We start from the raw sequence: 20,379 nt of genomic DNA, 5'->3' as shown, positions 1-20,379 counted from the left end.
GAAAAACCTGTGAGTGTTCTTGGATAATTGGTACTAATCACATGGCTTTGGGTGGTTTTGAGTAGCAAATCAAACTATACAGCTAGCCTAACATCTATCCTCACATTGCAGCCATTATCATCCATATATTTCCAGCAAAGAATTGGGAACAATTAAATTGGGAATAGATTAGGGACCGAATTGAGACTAAGGTTCGAACCAGATTAGGGACCAAATTGGGAACTGATGGGTAAACAAATTTGGTACAGACAGATCCGATCAACAATAAAAATTATTCAATTCAAACAAAGGTACCAGGCCAACACATGAAATTGGAAGAGCAAGAAAAGGGGGAGAGAGCGGACCTGAAAGCGAGGAGAGGGTGCGGTCAAGCGGCGCACAACAGGGTATGGGGGGAAGGTTGAGGATGACGACACCGGGGCGGTCAGGAAGCCTCGCGAGGACACCGGGACGTGCACGGCGGAGGAACGAACAACGGACGTGCGTATCCACCCTCCTTTCGCATGCAGGAGATATGCAGCAGCTTCAGCAGATCTGTGACCCAGAACGATGTGACGGCTGCAGCTGATGGAAGGAATGTATACCGCGGGAGTGAGTCTTGGACCTGGTGATTAGCGCCTTTGCCCCCTTTTGGGTTCGCGCGTAAACGTGGGAAATTGGATCTGGCTTCCTCCAATTCTTGGTTGTTTTGTCACTCTGATCTTTATGTGATTTGCTGCGTTTGAGGCACAAAACCGCAGCTCCTCCATCAACCTGCAGCGGTTTGGGGAGACGCTAGAAATTGGCCGCTGCTAAGGAGCGCTTCTCTTGTAGTGAACGTTTGGGGTAAGTCTTATTTGTGTCCCTAACGTTTAAATCGTCCTATTTGTATCCTTAACGTTTATAAAAGTGATTCAATATTATCCTACTATCAATTATACTAACAAATCAGATTATATTTTTCAATTATTCTCACTTGGATGTATTCATTCTGAATTAGGTCTCACTTGGATGTGTTCGATTTTAATATTATACCCACTATTTGCGTTTAGATTCAATTATGTCCCTAGAAAAGTGAATTGTCTAAATGTTGTAGGAATTAGTTTCAACATTTGATGAGCTATTTTTCGGAGTAGATCATCAATTCTATCCCAAACATTTGTATTCTAACTTCAAAAAGAAATTTTTAAAACTCAAACTAAAGCGTTCATGATGTGTAATTGACGACAGGATAACATTGAATCACTTTTACAAACGTTAGGGATACAAATAGGACGATTTAAACGTTAAGGATACAAATAGGATTTACCCCAAACGTTGGGGACAAAAATGATACTTTACTCATTTTAATAATATATAATAGATATAATAGATAATACATAAATAATAATTTTATCGTTTTAATTTAAATATAAATATTTAATTTTTAAAACAACCAAACAACTCTAATCTCAAAAAAATATTTTTATCTTTTTAAAATTAATTACAAGCTTATTTTACTCTTTTTAAAATTAAATTAAATTTCTAATTTAAATTAAAATAATCTTAATTTTAAAGGATATTTTAGTTTTTTAAAATTAATTCTAAAATAATATTATTTATCATTCATTTCTTTTAACTTGTTTTTGTTTACAATTTTATAATAATATAGTATCAATCCAAAAAAATAAAAGATTCTAAGTTTAATTCACAGTAAATTTTAGAATATTATATTTAATGATATTTGTACGGTATTTTAGAATTTTAAAAATACTATGAATAATTCGACAATATTTTAAAATGTCTTGGAAGATTTTAAAAAATCCTAAAAAGTTTTATAAGATTGTAAAATGTTATAGAGAATTTTAGAAGAGTATGGATATATATAGAAGTATAAAGTGTGGTTTAAAATAATTTAAAAATATTTAGATAAATATAGTAGGTAAGATATTTGTAATAAAAGTTTTGAATACTTAATTAATTTAGGTTATTGATTAGATTTAATCCTAACCGTCTATTAAAAAAGTAAATGACTATAAATAAGGGATAAGAGTTTTGAATTGGTGTGTATGAGTTATTTGTAACAAACACTTCTATAATAAAATATTCTTTTTATCAAATTTTTTTTCTTTTGTGTTTTTAACTTTCTTGTTAAATATTGATAGTTAGGTTGGCTTGGTCTTAATTTAAGAGGTTAAGTAAATTTAAATACCAGCATGATAGTGTTAGAGTATGTCCAAGACGGCAACACCAAACTTAATTTAAATGCAAATATAAAAATAAAAAAATAAAAACAATTACTTTCGCACAATTTTATAAATGGAGCTTTGATGCAAAAACTAAAAACAATTAAAAGGGTATCCATACCTCTATTCCCGTCTCGTTTATTAAACAATGAAAGATTGGACAAAATTATACATGAATTTTTATATGGTGGATAGATATATATTTTAATTTTTTAATGAGTCGTTTATACATACTAATATTAAGTTTTGTTATCATTTCTACCCTTCCGCCCTTAGATAGTGATTACCAAATGACTTTGTGCATTGTATGAGTAATTTTTTTGATGACACAATAGAAACTAAATGATAAATTATTAAATTTATTAAATTTGAATAAAAAAAATTTACTAAGTTTTAAAATTTTCATTCTCTTCCTTTCCTTTTCAAAAAGTGAATATGGATAAAGGGCTCCAACTCAAAAATAGCTACTAGGACTCTGTTTGAAGTAAAATTTTGGAAAAAAAAAAAAAGAAGAAAATGAAGATTCTAAGTTACTTGTAATTTTTTTCAATTTAAATTTAACAAATTTAATAATTTATCATTTAGTTTTCACTGTATCATTAAAATGGTCACGTCACACAATGCACAAAGTTATCTAGTAGTCACTAATGTCGAAAAAGTTACACAATCAACGAAAAGATAAAAATAATAATAAAACTTAATATTATTATGCTAATTTATTAAAAAATTAGAGTATATATTTATCTACCGTATAAAAATTTATATATATTTTTGTCCATTTTTTCTAAACATATGTTCATTCCCCGCGAGAACGGAAAGAAAATGCCCCCAAATTTGTCTCTCAATGGATTAATCTCTACGGATATTTATTCCCTCGAAAAAAAATTGTCACTCCTATTCATGAGTCCTACATCTTCCAGTTTATATTTGTCAATACCTGCGGGTCGAATACCTATTGCCATTCCTACATTGTTAACCACCCTCAAAAACAAGTTTACATACAGACGAACCACCACCACGACTACCGACATTGAACCACAGTAGCGGTGGCTGGAACCACAGCCGTACACATACACACACACCGCCACTGACATTGAAGAGGCCGAAAATGCAGCTCAAACCCTTACCACTGCCGCCAACATTGAATTACAACAGCGGCTTCACATACACACACACGAACCGCCACCACTACCGCCGACATTGAACCACATCAAACCAATTTAGCTCATACACAGGAAAAACGACATGAAACCAATTTAGCGAAGCGTGCTGCTCGTGAAGTTAAAGATGCTCCAACTCAAACCCAATCTCACAAGCGCAGAGTTTTCGTTCGCAAAACAGTCAAGATTGGTCGGCCTGGATATCGAGTGACAAAGCAATATGATCCAGAGACAAAACAAAATATCTACTTTTCTCAGATTGAATATCCTAAGATTGAAGACCTAACAAAGCCAAATCATCAATTTATATCTTCTTATGAGCAGAGGGTGCAACCATTTGATAAAAGATATTAATATCTTTTGGTTGCGGCTGAACCATATGAAATCATTGCTTACAAGGTCCTTAGAATGAAGATTGATAAGTCTACACTAAAATTTTTCTCACACTGGAACCTAGATTTAAAAATGTTCATGCTATAATTGTATTTTCAATCTAAGCTACCAAAGGCAAACAAACCACATCCCTTATCTATAGCCAATGGTACAGCAACACTTGGTGTTCCACCAGGATCCATGCTCTTGCCACCTCAAGCTCCACCATTATTTCTCTTACACACACACACCCACCCACCCACCTAGGAGAAGATTGTCGTCAGCTTCACCTTGCCCTTTTTTTTTTAAATTTAAGTTTTACTTATCTTTTATTTGTTTTTTTTTTTCTTTTCCTTTTGAGAATAAAAAACAAAAAGAAGATGCAGAAAATAGTTGTAGTGAAGGAGAAGACATAAACAATAGTAAAATTAGAATGATGTAATTTTTTTCTTCAGGTGGCTAACAATGGTGGTGTCAAAAAAATAAAGAAAGAGTTGGAATGAGGAAGATAATAAAATAGAGGTAGTTTGGGTATTTTAATTCATTCTTTACCGAAACTAATAAAAAATTAATAATTAAAGATTTTTGTTAAATATAATTCATCTTTTATGGATATAATTTTAATTTTTTTAATGGTCAATTTTATTTGCCCTTAAATTATTTATAGTTAAAAATGACTATTTACTCATTATATTGTAAGAATTTTATTAAGATACAACTTTTTTATATTTTTATATCTAAATTTTTACTCTTATTTATCTACTTTTATCATATTTTTACAACAATACTAAGGTTCAGTTTGGGTAACTAACTTAATTAAGCTCCTTTTGATAAAATAACTTAAACAATAAATGACTCTGTTAAAAGTAACTTATAAATAAGTTATTTTATGTTTGGATTTTTAACTCTAAAAGTGCTTATTTTAAAGAAATGTAATGAAAAGTAAAAGTATTATGAGAGAAGTCATTTTTTTTAACTTCTCTATAAGCTCCAAAATAGCTTCTTAGAAAATTGCAATTTGATTTTGAAAATTACACCCGACATTAATACTACTACTTTTCATAAGTCAATATTAAAAAAAAAAGCTACTTCTAGAGTTTTCAAATGGCCCTAACTATATTGGAAAAGTCAGGATGTAATAATAGCCAAGCAGCTTGAAAATGGAACGTACTTTCTACCTTTATCAGGCTAGGATTCATTGCACACATTCAATATGACATCTAGCTGGAGCTTTGATTAAGTGGCAATATATGATGCCTCGTAATATATGTTATATCCAGCTTGAACTTTGGTAATGGCCAAATAATAGTAAAATCCTTAAATGTGTGGGTGAGCGTGTAGTATGTGTGAGTTTGTAATGTTAAGAATTAGGAGTTATTCAATCTATCTAAATAAATAAAAATAAATAAATAAGCAAAATATTATGGATTTGAATCTCATCTCGTACATATAACAACTCATTTGCTGGTACTAGACTCTTAAATAAAATTGCACATGAACATAAGAAAAATTGTAGGGCATGAGAAGATGGGCTGGAAATTGATGAAGATTATAGATGGGGACCCAAGTAATTCAAAACCCCAGGCCCAAACAAAAAAAAAAAGAAGTAGAAACCCAAACCCTAAACCTCACAATTACAATTTGGATTGCCCACTTTTCATTCTTGAGGAGGGAAAAGCGAAGCGAAGCACGAACACAACGCACAAAAATCCCCCTTCATTTCTCTCACTCGCTCATAACTGACTGATCACTGCAACTTCTTCTACTGCTGCACCTCCTCCTCCTCATCATCATCTTCTTCTTCTCCTTGCTATCTTCAAGAGTCTCCTCCTCCAAAAATTGTACGAATAATCGATATAAAGAGATGAGGGCCAAAGACAAGCACACCCGAACCAATCGCAAACCTCGATCCTCGCCCAATCCTAATTCCAATTCAGATTCTTGCCGTAATAAAACGGTGGCCACGCCCAATTCCAACCGAAACCCTAACATACCTCCCTACAGCTGGGGTTTCTGCACCGAAGACGAGCTCCAAGAGCTTCTCTTGAGGAACATGGAGATCGTCTACGCCGACGTCGTTTCCAAGATCGTGTCCATGGGCTACAGCGAGGACCAAGCTCTCAAGGCGGTCCTCAACAATGGCCATTGTTTCGGTGGCGTCGATGCGCTGGAGAACATACTCAACAATTCCTTGGCTTATCTCAAAAGCAACGGCAATTTGGAGGGTAGCGATGACACTATGCCTGTTTTCACCGATTTGATGCAGTTGGAGGCGTATTCTCTTGCTGCTATGGTGTGTCTCTTGCAGCAGTTGAGGCCCAATTTGACTAAGGGTGATGCATTGTGGTGTTTGCTAGTCACTGATTTTCATGTCGGAAAGGCTAGCACAATTCAGGTTCCGGTTGCAAACAATGAATGTACTTGTTGTTCTTCGCGTACTGCTACTACTACTACTACTACTACTACTACTACCACCAACACTGGTGACAATGCAGTTGGTGTTGTGTCTCCATCTTGTGAGTCTCGAGGGGGACCTCCGGATTTTAATTTGGTCTTCGCTTGCGGCCATGAGATGAGTTTGCGGTTGCAGAGAGATATTGAATTCCCAAAAAGGTTTAATCTTTCTCCTTCGATGAAGTCCTTGTTGAAAAGAAATGTTGCATTGTGCGCTGCTGGTTTTAAGGCTCACTCAAAACAGTTGCCGCAGCCACAAGCCGTGGCCATTCCCGCTGGTAGCACTGGCCCGGCAGAGGATGCTGTTACCTCCATGATGAATAAATTTCGCGAGCTAAATCTCGATGATTGTATGAAGCTTCTTGCAGAGGATCAGAAGGATGAGGTGTTACTTGCTCTGTTTAATCAGGTTAAGGATCTCGAGAAAGAGCTCAAGGTCCGAAAGGATTGGGCTCATGAGAGGGCAGTGCAAGCAGCTACAAAGCTGAGCAATGATATGGCTGAGTTGAAAATGTTGAGGATGGAAAGCCAAAGAGAGGAGGCTCAGAAGTTAAAGAAAGGCAAGCAGGCGCTTGACGACGCGACAATGAAGAAACTATTAGAGATGGAGGAGGCCTTGAGGAAGACTAGTGGTGAAGTTGATCAGGCAAATTCAACTGTCAAAAAGTTAGAGACGGAGAATGCAGAAATTAGAGCAGAGTTGGAGGCTTCTAAATTGAGTGCATCAGAGTCTGTCAAAAACTGTACACAGGTTGAGAAAAGGGAGAAAAAGTGTTTAAAGAGGCTTCTTGCTTGGGAAAAACAGATAGCAAAGCTACAACAGGAGATTTCAGATGAAAAACAGAAGATAGTGGAGATTGAAGAAGAATTGGCTCGGATTAGACAGTGTCAGAAAGAAGCTGAGGTTGCTCTTTTCCCACCTCTAATCTATTTATTATTTTATTTATAGACAATGCTCACACTCAGGCCCCATTAAAAGGAATTTTATTTACCTGTGATGTGTTGTTTGTTTTTTGCTATTGTGATACTGAAATTTATATTTTCTGCATGAAGGACTTTGGACTTTAACCTGAACAAATGAATGTGGATCTAACTTGAATTTGTTGTCTACAACTACATTGTGATTTTGAAACCTTATTGTATATGATGTCTTTCATTTGTAGGATCGTGTTTGTATATTACAGGTTTATGCAGTAGAATCCATTTGAATTCACTAATTGTACTAGTGTTCTTGAATTGATCACTTTTGTGGAGAATTGCTCCTACAAGGTATAGCATCTTACGTATTTGTACAGATATTGTTGGAGGGTACATGATAACTTTTATATCGGTTCTTAGCTTTCCTAATTATATTTATTTGCAACACAGGTATTCGCTGATTCGTAATTCTGGAAGTAGATTATTTGGTTATTCCTCATTGCTATTTGCTAATTAGCTATACCTGAGTTTTCTGTCTGTTGATTATGTTCAAGTCCTTGCTATGACAAAGCTATGAATTTGCAGCGTTCTGCTAAGTCTGATGCTCATGCTATGAATTGAGAACTTCATTTTTTGGTCTGAACTATTTGAAATTTTCTGCTTATGCATGCTTTTTACTGAAATTATTTAATACAAATGTTCATTGCCAAGCACCTGCTTCTTCTGAATAGTTGAATCTGAATAATAACTTATGACAGGTCAAGGTCAGGGAAGAGTTGAAGGCTAAAGAGGAAGCCCTGGTACTAATTGAGGAGGAACGCCGTAGCAAGGAAGCATCCGAGGCTGACAGTAAGAGAAATCTCAAGGCTTTACGCCTGAAGATAGAGATAGATTTCCAACGTCGCAAGGATGATCTCCTGAGGCTCGAGCAGGAGCTTTCATGCCTTAAAGTATCTTCTCGATCTGCTGATAAGCATCGGAAATCAAAAGCTTCACGGACAGGCAATTCTGATGTTGCAAAGCCCCAAAGGGAGACAATCACAAAGCTTCTTAAAGAATTAGACAATCTTGAGAATTTTGAAGAAGTCAACGGTGCTAGAGAATGTATCATATGCAAGGGAGACGAAGTTTCAATTGTTTTCTTACCGTGTGCACACCAAATTATGTGTGGTAGCTGCAGCCAGGAGTATGGGAGGAAGGGCAAAGCTACCTGTCCCTGCTGCCGGGTTCCAATTGAACAGAGAATCCGTGTGTTCGGTGCAGGTTCTTAAGCTTGCATTGGTTTATGCAGTGAACTTCTCATTTCTTTGCAGTCATTTCTTGCCCTTTTATCCCCCCCCATACTGTTTACTGTATGCTGTGAGGCGAGAGCTTAATCAGCAATTTGCATATAAATAAAATCTTAATTTCTGGCGTCAGCTTCTCTTTTGAATAGCTGCATTTTTGGTGGTTGCTGCCATTTGCTTGTAAATAACAAACAAGCAAGAGGCAACTATATCATTTTAGTCTTTGGCAAGTGACCGAAATCATTTTATAAACAGAATAGTTATGTTATGTTGGGATATGTTACTTGTGTTATAATTCAAAATATCAAAGTATCAATGGCAGTTCATGCTGATACTGAAATCCATTCCTTATCCTACTTAAATAGGGAATCGAATAGTGAAATATATAAATCTTTTATTTTAGTAGGTGATATTAGTTAATATTTAAGTTATAATCCAATAATATGTTCTATTATAGACAGAGAGACCTTGAGGGGTACCAACATCCCTTTGCATATTCATGTAGACAGATAGTCACCCTTGCCCTAACGGTAGTTCCACGAATTCCTGATTAACCAATATAATTACCAGTGTGTCATTACCGTAATTTGTGATTAATGTTACATAGCTAGATACATTGATTAGACTTATGTGTGTGAGTTGAACATTTTCGGTTAAAAATGATTTGAATTATATGACGAATGAAATTGAGAAAAACAAGAGGTACTTGAAAACAATGGTCAACTTGAGACATAAAGGAATGAAAAAGGTAAATTAAAAAATCAAGAAGTGAGAGGCCAAAAATGCATGTATACCTGTTTTCAGTCTAGAATGCTGCAGCATCTATTTATATAGATTGTAGTATCTAAGAAAGATACGAATAGAAGAGAACAACACAAATGGCAAGTTGTGTGTGGAACCAGATGGTGAAATGCGAGCTTCAAATGGATTAGAAGTGCACGAGAGAACCGCTCACAAAACACAACAACCAAGGAAAGGAGATCAATCATCAACACCAGCTGGTTGTTGAGGACAGTTACGTTCACATCAAACAAAACAGTTCACACGCACGGCTCGCCTCTTTCCTTTTTATATATTCATTCGCATTATTATGTTATGTTATGGCCATTATCATATCAAACATTTTTCCCGTGAAATGTTCGTGGGTGGCAGCTGGACCCTTTAATATGCCAACTAGCTAGACTCTCACTCAATCACACCAACAATATAATAATATTTTGAGTTACTGAAAACTGGAATTAATATACACAAAATAAAATAATGCCACTAGAAAATTTAGATATGAAAGTAGTAAGGGTGATATACTTTAACATGGTAATTTTTTGTGTTTTTTAAAACGGTAGGAGGTACACAAATTGGACCGTCCAATTTTTGTACCTTAAATTTTTTTATTTTTTTAACACAAATCAGACGGTCCGATTTTTGTACCTCTCACAAATTGAACAGTCCAATTTTTATATTTATACAAATTAAACGGTCTGATTTTTATACTTCTAACAAATCGAACGATTCAATTTTTACTTCTTTAATTAATCAATTCCACATTTTAGAATAAAAATACAACTATCCACATTTCAAAAAAAACACCACTACTATTCTAATATCAAAAACAAAAAAGTGTCTGCTGCCGCATTATTGTACCTTCATGGACGGACGTACTTCGTAGCCTTAGCTTGGTCGGTGCAACTTTATTTATTTTGTGGCCCTAATTTATTTAATATTCAAGATATTTAACCAACTTTTCTTTTCTGCCTAAACCCTAATTATTTAATCATTTTTCTACCCAGGATGGATAAAATATGTTCAAATTTCAATATTGATCATTTTGGAGGAGTTTTAGTCGTGTCTTCAATGAACTGCTGGATGTTTTTAAGTTTACACTTTACATAACACAAATCTTTTATATATTCATAGACAATCGTTTGCAACTTTGCATGTTCTCTATTATTTTGGTTTAAAGGTATCTCTCACTTCCAGACACTAAGAACTAATATGTAAATCCAAATTTCATTTAAAGATTTATTGTTAGCTAATAAATTACTGTATACACAAGATGTAATTTAAACTCTCAATTTATATTTAAACTAATAGGTGATCAGACAAAAAGTAAATAATTTAACTAATTTATAATTATATTTAATTAATTTTATTTGTTTTTAATTTATAATATTTGATATTAATTGCTTCTCACCCCAAATTAAAATTTTGAATGATACGTTGGAGAAATAGAGGCGGAGATCACTGAACTTTCAACAATCCCGATTCTTAGTATATAATTTTTTTTTAAAATATATAAAAGAACATCCATTTAGTATAAAAAAGAAACATTTTAATACTTAGTAGAAAAAATATCTTAATGCCTAGCATAAACACCATCCATATAGAAATTTTAGATTCACCAAAAAGTATTTGGCTGATTTTTGACTGTACCCTCTTGGTTCTCTAGTATTGTTGTTTATAAAAAGAGTATAATAATATAGTCTCGTAAAAAGATTATTATTAATATCAATATATTAACATTTTCTTTGATTAATATATTGGTCAATTTTGAATGGTTTACAGACACATGTGTCCTTCCTAACAATTGACCACAAAAATAGTTATCGTATAAATGTGGTTCCACGCTTTGTTGACTTCTAAATAACACTAGAGAGAAATTAAAGCTACTCACTTTAATGGAATGCATGTGATGAAGGGTAGAAAATGGCATCACCAGTAGCTTCTCCCTATAAATTTGAAGCTGCTCCGTGTCACAAAGTTGGGGTTCACATGTCATACATTTACAATCCCCACTTCAATTTTATTATTTTCTTGCATGCTCAAACATGCATGATCATCGAGCTAGGTGATAACACTAATCATATATTACAACTTAGTTAAAAAGAAAATGGTTCCTAAAGTTCATGCAGGGTTGGAAATGGCAGTTGGGGAGAATAATAACAATGAGAACAATGGAAGAAGCAGAAGCATTATTGATGGGAAGTGGATGAAGCGTGCAAATGTGTTTGGTGAGAGGATGAGAAAGTTTCCTAGTGTTGCATGGAATACTACGTGGAGTGTGGGGCGTGAAGACCCTAGAAGGTTGATCCATGCATTCAAAGTTGGTCTCTCTCTCACTCTTGTTTCTTTGATGTATCTCTTGGAGCCCATATACCATTGGATTGGCCAGAGTGCCATCTGGGCCGTCATGACTGTTGTCGTCGTCCTCGAGTTCACCGCAGGTACAATGACTGATTTTGGTAGCTGATTTTTTATGCGCACGTAACATTTTTGTATATATTAATATCTTGGTTGTGTTGTGAGGGGTGCAGGAGCAACTTTATGCAAAGGGCTGAATAGAGGATTAGGGACACTGTTAGCAGGGTCTTTGGCATTTATTGTTGGATATATTGCAAATGCATGTAGTAGGGTCGTTCAAGCTATTTTCATTGGGGCTGCAGTTTTTCTTATAGGTATATACTTTAATAATGGTTGTGACAATTGAGTAGCAAGAAGGTTGTATGTGATGACTAATAATTTTGAGGTTTATTTTGTTATTCTTGAGCCAGGAGCTGTAGCTACTTATACAAGGTTCTTTCCCTATATAAAGAAGAACTATGACTATGGCATAATCATATTCCTCTTGACCTTCAACTTGATTACTGTGTCAAGCTATAGGGTTGACAATGTGTTGAAGATTGCACATGACAGAATCTACACCATTGCTATAGGCTGTGGCATTTGCCTCCTCATGAGTTTGCTCATATTCCCAAATTGGTCAGGGGAAGATCTCCATAATTCAACAGTTTACAAGCTTGAAGGCCTAGCAAAATCAATAGAAGGTGATATAAATATATATATATATATACAATCAATTGATAATTTGCCATAGTTAGCACTTAACCATGCTGAGATATGTTGCAGCTTGTGTGAATGAATACTTTTATGGAGAAATTGAAGCCTCTGGAGAGGACAAATCATCTGAGGATCCAATATACAAAGGCTATAAAGCTGTTTTGGATTCAAAATCCTCTGATGAAATGTTGGTAAGTCCATTTGATCATTCCTTGGTTCATTATTCCAATGAAGTATTGATGATAGAAGATCTTCTAGTAATGCAATGATTCTATTTTAATTTGGATAGGCATTACATGCAAGTTGGGAGCCAAGGCATTCATGTCACAGATTTCCATGGCAGCAGTATGTTAAAGTGGGAGCTGTTCTTCGCCAATTCGGATACACTGTGGTTGCTTTACATGGCTGTTTGAGAACAGAAATTCAGGTAATGCATCAGTAATTTCATAAGTTTGAGCTTTAAATCTCACTGATAGAGTGATATTGATAGTTTAAGTTTGATTTTTTATTTGTTTTAGACTCCAAGATCTGTTAGAGCCATGTTCAAAGACCCCTGCATAAGGCTTTCAGCAGAGGTATCAAAAGCACTGATAGAACTTGCTAACAGCATAAGGCACCGGCGCCATATCTCTCCGGAAATACTCTCTGATCATCTCCATGAAGCCCTGCAGGACCTTAACACCGCCATAAAATCCCAGCCACGCCTTTTCTTGGGCTCCAAGAACAAGCACAACCATGGTAACAGCATGCTCAAGATAGCTGCAGCACAAGTTGGCCAAGAAAGACAGGGAAAGACATCTGGATTCTCCTTATCGAGCGTTAAGACGGACTCTTCTGCATTGTTGGAATGGAAAACAAAAAGGGGTTGCAATGAACATTCAAAGGAAACAGAAGGAAAGTCCTTGAGACCACAGTTGAGTAAGATTGCTATCACTAGCCTTGAGTTCTCTGAGGCTCTCCCTTTTGCTGCTTTTGCATCTTTGCTTGTGGAAATGGTGGCCAAACTAGACCTTGTCATTGAGGAAATTGAGGAACTGGGCAGGTTAGCATGCTTCAAAGACTTCAGGCCTGATGATAACATTGTTGTGACTTGTGAGGAACCCCGAGTCGATGTGATGCAGAACCATTTGCCTTCACATGGTGATGCATGATCTTAATTCTTATATATTATGTTTGAGTATGTTTTCAATTTTTAATGTACTCTTAGTAGAAACTTATTAATATAAACATTCCCTTAATCATAATATAATTCAGGTTATAAGATGCATGATGTCAAAAGGGTAGTAGACTAGTATTTGTGTTCTGTCTAAGCTTTTGACTTCCATTGTAACCTGGATTGCTCACCAAAATGAGAATCTTACCTGTTATTATTATAAGACATTACCAATCTAAGGATTTAATTGCAAATAGTCACCAAATTGTGCTGCAAGCATATCAAAATCAGAGAACAAGCTAACAAGGGAATAATTTTTCTGATTTTTTATATATATCAGAGGGCCACTTTCTCTCATGGTTGAAAGTTTTGGCCGTATCTATAATCTTTTCTTCATTTTTCATTAGCAACCAATACAAATAAAGTCCCTCTCACATTCAACAAGAAATTGATCAACATATCAAATAGCAGTGTCAATAAAATAACTTCCATTGAGATTGCTTTTCACTCATTTCGTTTTCAACTCTACAAGTGGAGCATAGCGGTTAGACAAGTTTTTCTATCAAAGATGTCTGCTTAGTGAGGAACATGTCACATATATAATACACTTTTTGGTTGGGAATTACAGGGTGGTAGATGCCAAAGATTGTAACAAGAGATTGTTTTCAATTTGTTACAGTTTATAGTTTGACAGTTGTTACTGCTTTAGGAAAGCAATCCAAAAGGTCATGCATTATTTGTCCATGATTCAATCTTCTTTGTTCTTGTTTGGCCAAAACTCTTCCAACAGAATCAGAAGAATACATACCCTAAAATCTTGGTTAGTGTTTGGAAATTGCTAACCAAAAGAATGGATTAATCCATTTCGACACGAGTTAATACTCAATTTAGTCCCTGATATTGGTAGTGAACAGAAACCAGAATGATCATGAAAATTCAACCCGTCTTTCATCTCTTATCATGCTAGGTTTAGATTCTTGTTCTCCATGCTCTATCTGGCTTCAGATTTTAGATCTATGTGTAATGTTAAACTAGTCAAGTGTTGTAAGAAAATGTGTAGCTAAGAATGCATGATTCACATTTGACTATTTCTAATTAGCTTATTCGGTGTAGGCTTAACCTCTTTTCCTTTTTGCTTCCCATGTGACACCCTAATATTTATAGATTTGCATTTTCTCTGCTTGGTGAGGATGCAGTGAATTCAATGGGGGGATTGAACAGGAAGTTCAAGAGGGTCAAAGCGTAAAAGCATAAGGTTATATCAAATTTCAAACTAAGATAGCACCCAAAGTGAAAACAATGATAGCACCACAGGAGACTGCACTGATCTAAAGATAAAGTAATATCACAGAATTTCTCATCTTAAACTGATTAGTCAAATCTTAGTAATGATATTCAATCTTTTGTCTTTTGTTTGCTTGCACTGTAGCACTGCCTTTTCTCTTCATAAATGATAAGGTGAAAATAAGGTGAAACTTTTTATGGATGAATTTGTTTTTTATAACAAAAATTTGTTGGAAAACTCAACAAGATTTTAATGATCATTTCCCACTAAGAGTTAAAAGAGTTGGCCACTAGAAAGCTTGTTGGATGCTTCTCAAAGCAACTAAAGATTGGAATGTCTTGTCAACTCTAAAAGTAAAACTCATCCCCAAGCTTTATTTTCAAATAAAAACTATGCAGTGATAAGCATACATGACGGCTCTTGTGACATAAAGGAGAAACAGGAGTTTGATTTTGTTCATATGCTCAATCTACCTATTTTAGTTTGTCTGCATATAATTTGGAACTTTTCAAAGCCAAACATTCTGATTTCTTTGCTTTTGGAGTAGGGTGGAGAATACAGTTCAACTCTAACTTACCTTAATGAAGATTTAATATAAAAAGAATGATTCATGCCTCATAACAAATTAGGCAAGCATTGGAGGAAAAGCAAATGGTTAAGCATGCATTTCAATTCATGTAAGTTACTAAGTTAGTATGTAAAGAAAGGTGAATGAATATAAGAAACATAAGAAATTCTCCTTCATTACATAAGGTGAATGAATTTAAGACCAAACACCGAGTGCAATTTAAAAAATGTGATGTCACCCGAGCATCTTACACAACTGCATAAAATGATAAACATAGCTAAGAGCATTTGTGCAGAAGAAGGAGCTTGTACTCATTATTTTTCACTCCAAGACACACATTAAAAGGCGTTGCCTCAGAGATCCCTCCATCATCAAGATCTCCCTTACTTTCATTCCCATATATTTCCTTTTCACTTCAGAATTGTCTTGGATCTCTGATTGAATTGATCTGGTCATATCCTTCATATTCATACAGCACTTCCTCATTTCCATAGAAGTCTAACATGTCTACTTGTCCTGAGTAACGCGACATTCGGCCAATTAGGCCAAGTTCATCAGAGAATTCTATCTCCCCATTGAAATTTGAGTAGGATGAACTGGATGAAATTTCTGTATGTTCCAATGATTGCCATGGTGTCATTGTACTTAGCAATTCATGATGCGGAAGGAATTCTGAAATAGCATCTTGTGTTTGAGCAAAGTCCTGCAATTTAAGCAAAAATGTCATGAACTTATTCCCTAATACATAGCTATTCAATCAAGTGTTCCTTCTTTTGCTACAAAACACACTACCTTTGAAGAATCAAGAATCATATCAGGGGAGACCAAGAAGGTTGAAGGATTAGTGTCCACAGAAGGTGGCTCAAACACAGCCGTTGCAGCCACATTGTATGCACAAGGAGAAGCTATAGGGCTCGAATAACGACTCTCGCTGCATAGCTGACTTGCTTGAGAAGAAACATCAGCAGAGATGCTCAAGTGCTCCTTAGAGGATGACAATCTCATTGAGGTCTCATTCTCATTCTTGGAACTGCTGACACCTCTTTTACCCTTGTAATCACTGGCCTTGTCATTCTTCTTAATAACCCGGCACAAAGCATAAGCACCCTACAAAAGGAACTAAATCTTTAAGGCCAATCCAATCCAAAGCAAAGCATTAACATATGAAAGACTAGAACCAAATATATACCTGAAAACTTGGTGAGTCTTGGCCAAGATCATCACAGAGGCGATACTCGTGCATAACCCAATCCGTTCGGTCGCCTAAAGGGGCTCTTCCCCGATAGAAAACAAGGGTCTTGCGATATCCGGTGGCTTTCATGATTGATGTTGATGGACTAGATTGGCACACAACCTTTTTGTCTTTTCCAGTGGCTTTCCAATATCCTGCTTTGGTAGCTCTGTTTGTTCTTGATCCATTCGGATACTTTCGATCCCTTGGACAAAAGAAGAACCATTCCAAGTCTCTTTTGGGTAAGAATGACTTCTCTGCAATTCAAATTAGGCCTCTTAGAAACGAAATCATTGTTTTTTCTTTTGATTCCATTGATTTTTAACACTAAAGTAAAGCTGAAAAGTTAGTGCTTCAGCAATAATTATTAACCACTGAAGTAAAGTAAACATACAAAACACTGCTTTCTAGTATTTTTATAGCTGTATGTTCACACTAGCATAGATGAAAATCTTTCTTGTGTTTAAGTAAATGATTAAGATTACCCGGCAACTCCCAAGGATCAAACTTGTACAAATCAATCACAGGGATAACTTCAAGTTCAATTTCAAGCTCCTCAACTTTTCTTTTCAGGTAGTATCCTATCAGTTCTTCATCAGTAGGGTGGAAACGAAAACCCGGAGGCAGTGATGCCCCTCCCATTCTCACTTACAGAATGGAAAGTGTATAATTGAGAAACAAGGAACCAAAGGTATATGCAGTTTTCTAGTCTCTTCCGGTCTCAATTTAACACAACAAAAAAGATAGTATTTTCAAGAATGTTGGTGAAGGATATAGAATTTTCCTGTTAGGTACCAAGACTATAGCTATTAAAAATCTGAAAGATCCAAAAGTAGAAACTTTTGTCTATGATATATTCTTTGTGAAGAATAAGGCGAGAATTCAACAGAAGGCACCCGTTGTGTGCCAGAATCATGGTCTTAAAAAGAAATTTGAGGTCTCTTATGAAGCTATCACACCCTTCCCCCACCAACACCCCTTTGATATTAATCCCCGTTAAGAAAAAATGAACCAAACTGAGGTGTAAGTAACCAGATGTTCAAATCAGTGTAACCCAAATACCAACTTTCACAAAAGAAAAATGGGCACAAGTCCAAAATTTGAGTAGGAAAGATTTTCCAAAAAAGTTGGAAGCTTTTGAAAGCCCCAGAAGTTAAGATGAACTAAATTAAATAGTAATGTAGTTACTTTGTATGGAGAATGTGAAATTGAGTTGGAAACAGAAAAAAAATTGATAGAAATAAGGAAGAGAGTGGAGAGTAGAGAGTAGAGAGTAGAGTAGAGTAGAGTAAAAGAAGCCAGAGATGGTGTGCTATATATAACAGTTGGGAGAAGGGATTAACAGTTAAAGATTATTGCACACAACACACCGAAAGTTTGAGAATTGAGATTGCTTGTCTCAAGTGCACCCAAAATTCCAAAGCAAATGGCCCCACCAACCACTTCATTAGCCCCGTTCACACCTATAAAGTTTTAGTTTTCTAGTTCTGTTCATATATATATATAAGTCCATATATTTTTGGCGGTTCAAATTATTGGTGACTGTTGACTACATTTCAATTCCCAAATCTCAGCACAAACTTTGCAAGACAATTTTGGCGAGAAAGCAAAGAATTTTCAATTTTGTGTGAACATGTAAAAAAACAGGAATAGGGTACCTAAATGGATGGATGATGCGACCAAGACCCTGAACATCAAGTTAAATCCACATCATATTGTGTCGGATTGAACACTTTAATTCATGTGATTGTGTCATCAAAGAGGGTGAGGGTCCAAGTCTCATAAAAAACTTTCAGAGAGGCTCTTTTATATTCTCACTTCAAAATTCACATGTAGATTGTTAAAAGCAATCTGGCTCCATTTTTTAAACTGCCATTGCTGGGACCAACTTGTAGGGACTATGGAGTGGATGCTGAACCAAAATACGCGGTAATTAGTGGAATTGTCTTGCGTAGATATGAGTGTATGACCAAGAAAGCACAAAGAAAAGTTAAAAATTAAAGCTTGCTTTGACGTCAGTTTTATTATGCTTTCAACTTTGTCCTTTCTGCCATATTCTTACCACTCCACAATCAACTTTTTTTTTTAATTTAAAAAAAAATACTAAAATAAATTAAATAAATAAAATCTGACCCTACTCCTTGTGAAATTTTTGTAAAAGGTATCATACTATCATGGGTATTTGCATTGGATTTTATAACATTTGAGGTTATGCAGAGTTTCAAATTTGGGATTGAGAATGAGAATATTTGTGACATTTTTCTTTCTTAAATATGCAAGACCTTTTAGTTTTCTTTTGAGCTCTTTCTATATTAATCTTGCATGAATAATGGTCCATGGTTAATATCTGTAATATCTACTTTCTTTTTAAAAACAAAGAAAAGAAAAGAAAAAACTAAACTATATACAATCACATTACAAAATTGTAGGTTAAGTGGTTAAGCATTTTGCTCTTTACATTTATTAGCAAAGAAATCAAAGACACAAGAACAAAAGCTTTTGCTTTTTCAACATTGTGACATGGAAAAAAAAAAACAAAGAAAAGCAGAGCGACCCAGCCATCTAGGGGCAGAATAAAAGTTAATTTTCTCATTATTGGACCATTTAAAAACTTGTTGGTTTCATTTATATTTTATACATTGGTCTATTTTCTATGCTGATGTGGCTAACAAGTTATATTAGACAAAGCAGCAATCAAGTGGGACTATTCCTTTTTTAGATGTGAAAAAAAGGCAAAAGGAGTAAAATAATTAAGTGTGTTCCTCTTGCCAATGCTGTGAGCCTTTGTTTTTCTGTTTTGAGTTTTGATGTGATTCTTATTCTCCCTTTCTTTCTTTTTTACATTTTAATTAATCCAACTGAATTTTGGGTTCACATTGTGCATAGGAAACGGTATTGCTAGTTTGGTCTATTTAAACACAAGTGGCTTATATATATATATATATACAGTTATACACACATCTACAACTTTATCAGCAATTTTTTTCTGCCTTGTGTCACACTCCATTTATTCCAACGTTAATCCTCTCTTTTATAATATCTTATTTTCTTATCCTTATCTTTTTACTTTTATATAGATGATATCATATATTAATAAATCTGCAAAGATTATTATGTGGGTAGAATATTATCGAACCAATAAATTTATAGATATCTATAGTGTCAAATAGATGGCTAAAGAAATAAAGAACTTAGCAGTAGTTGAGATTATCTGTTTTAGTGTTTATTACAGAAATTTAAACTTTTGATTGATTACGTATGAACATTGTAGAGATTTCATTGACTTCATTTTTCGGATTTGTAGTCACTAGGTGGGAACGGAAATTCTCCTTCGCAATAAAAAGAATATATATCATCATATATACAATAAAGAAACAACATTAACCAATTTGGGTCGGTCTGGTGTTAATTCACTAATTTGTTTAAATAAGTGTTAGAGTTTGAATTTCACTGCACATACAATAATTCATTGGTCAACGACAAACTTTTAAATAGAGCTCTAATTCGCGACGAATTCATCTTTGGCAGGTTAGATTGGGAATTCCGTGAAAAATCAAAAAATAAAGGGATAGCATTTTATGTACATATTTTCTTTATTTCTTATTTGGTATGCACATGACAAGGGTGAATTTGGGTTGTTGGGTTGTGAGGTGGAAAATGGAGAAAATAAAAGATTTCCATTGGGGAATGAAGTGGACAAAAACATGAAGACAATGAACCTTATTAGCTTATCCGATGTTGTTGGTTGTCTGCTCCTTTCGGTTTCTTTGTCTCTTGACTCTCGGTGCAAGTTCACAGCAATGCACAACCATTCTTCAACATTCTCATACTACACTCAAGTGCATTATACAGTAGTAGCATTCAGAGGTTATTAAAAAAAAAAGTCAACTTCCAATTTGGTCACTTAACTTGTG

At 34.9% G+C, this 20,379-nt stretch overlaps 3 protein-coding genes and 1 pseudogene across 3 annotated transcripts; 3 read left to right on the top strand and 1 right to left on the bottom strand.

Moving 5' to 3' along the window:
- The first annotated feature begins 503 nt into the window (after positions 1-503).
- Positions 504-4,003, top strand: LOC148563269 (uncharacterized; annotated as a pseudogene).
- A 1,383-nt stretch (positions 4,004-5,386) lies between these two features.
- On the top strand, positions 5,387-8,526 carry LOC107642648 (MND1-interacting protein 1). Its single transcript, XM_016346060.3, has 2 exons — positions 5,387-7,094; positions 7,867-8,526. The coding sequence occupies exons 1-2, from the start codon at positions 5,601-5,603 to the stop codon at positions 8,377-8,379; spliced, it is 2,007 nt and encodes a 668-aa protein (XP_016201546.1). The 5' UTR covers positions 5,387-5,600; the 3' UTR covers positions 8,380-8,526.
- A 2,506-nt stretch (positions 8,527-11,032) lies between these two features.
- On the top strand, positions 11,033-13,601 carry LOC107642647 (aluminum-activated malate transporter 12-like). The gene is made up of 6 exons (XM_088486108.1): positions 11,033-11,615; positions 11,706-11,846; positions 11,943-12,215; positions 12,298-12,419; positions 12,518-12,655; positions 12,747-13,601. Exons 1-6 carry the CDS (start codon positions 11,282-11,284, stop codon positions 13,377-13,379), a joined length of 1,641 nt encoding a protein of 546 aa, XP_088342234.1. The 5' UTR covers positions 11,033-11,281; the 3' UTR covers positions 13,380-13,601.
- A 1,704-nt stretch (positions 13,602-15,305) lies between these two features.
- Positions 15,306-17,755, bottom strand: LOC107642646 (NAC domain-containing protein 71). Its single transcript, XM_016346058.3, has 4 exons — positions 16,951-17,755; positions 16,424-16,722; positions 16,027-16,341; positions 15,306-15,937 (listed from the first exon to the last, which is right to left on the bottom strand). Exons 1-4 carry the CDS (start codon positions 17,105-17,107, stop codon positions 15,650-15,652), a joined length of 1,059 nt encoding a protein of 352 aa, XP_016201544.1. The 5' UTR covers positions 17,108-17,755; the 3' UTR covers positions 15,306-15,649.
- Between the last annotated feature and the right edge of the window lie 2,624 nt (positions 17,756-20,379).

Source organism: Arachis ipaensis, chromosome B5 (genome assembly GCF_059453495.1).
Source record: "Arachis ipaensis isolate K30076 ecotype BB chromosome B5, ASM5945349v1, whole genome shotgun sequence".
Classification (NCBI taxonomy): domain Eukaryota; kingdom Viridiplantae; phylum Streptophyta; class Magnoliopsida; order Fabales; family Fabaceae; genus Arachis; species Arachis ipaensis.
Note: the sequence above shows the minus strand (reverse complement) of the source record. Positions and strands in the feature narration are given on the sequence as shown.

Excerpts from the sequence above, each read along its gene's own strand:
- LOC107642647 (XM_088486108.1), top strand. The coding sequence starts at position 11,282 with ATGGTTCCTAAAGTTCATGCAGGGTTGGAAATGGCAGTTGGGGAGAAT. Across the intron at positions 11,847-11,942 it reads GGCTGCAGTTTTTCTTATAG|GAGCTGTAGCTACTTATACA; the intron begins GTATATACTTTA and ends TTCTTGAGCCAG. Across the intron at positions 12,420-12,517 it reads AATCCTCTGATGAAATGTTG|GCATTACATGCAAGTTGGGA; the intron begins GTAAGTCCATTT and ends TAATTTGGATAG.
- LOC107642648 (XM_016346060.3), top strand. The coding sequence starts at position 5,601 with ATGAGGGCCAAAGACAAGCACACCCGAACCAATCGCAAACCTCGATCC. Across the intron at positions 7,095-7,866 it reads AGTGTCAGAAAGAAGCTGAG|GTCAAGGTCAGGGAAGAGTT; the intron begins GTTGCTCTTTTC and ends AACTTATGACAG.
- LOC107642646 (XM_016346058.3), bottom strand. The coding sequence starts at position 17,107 with ATGGGAGGGGCATCACTGCCTCCGGGTTTTCGTTTCCACCCTACTGAT. Across the intron at positions 16,723-16,950 it reads TGATCCTTGGGAGTTGCCGG|AGAAGTCATTCTTACCCAAA; the intron begins GTAATCTTAATC and ends TTTGAATTGCAG. Across the intron at positions 15,938-16,026 it reads TGATTCTTGATTCTTCAAAG|GACTTTGCTCAAACACAAGA; the intron begins GTAGTGTGTTTT and ends CTTAAATTGCAG.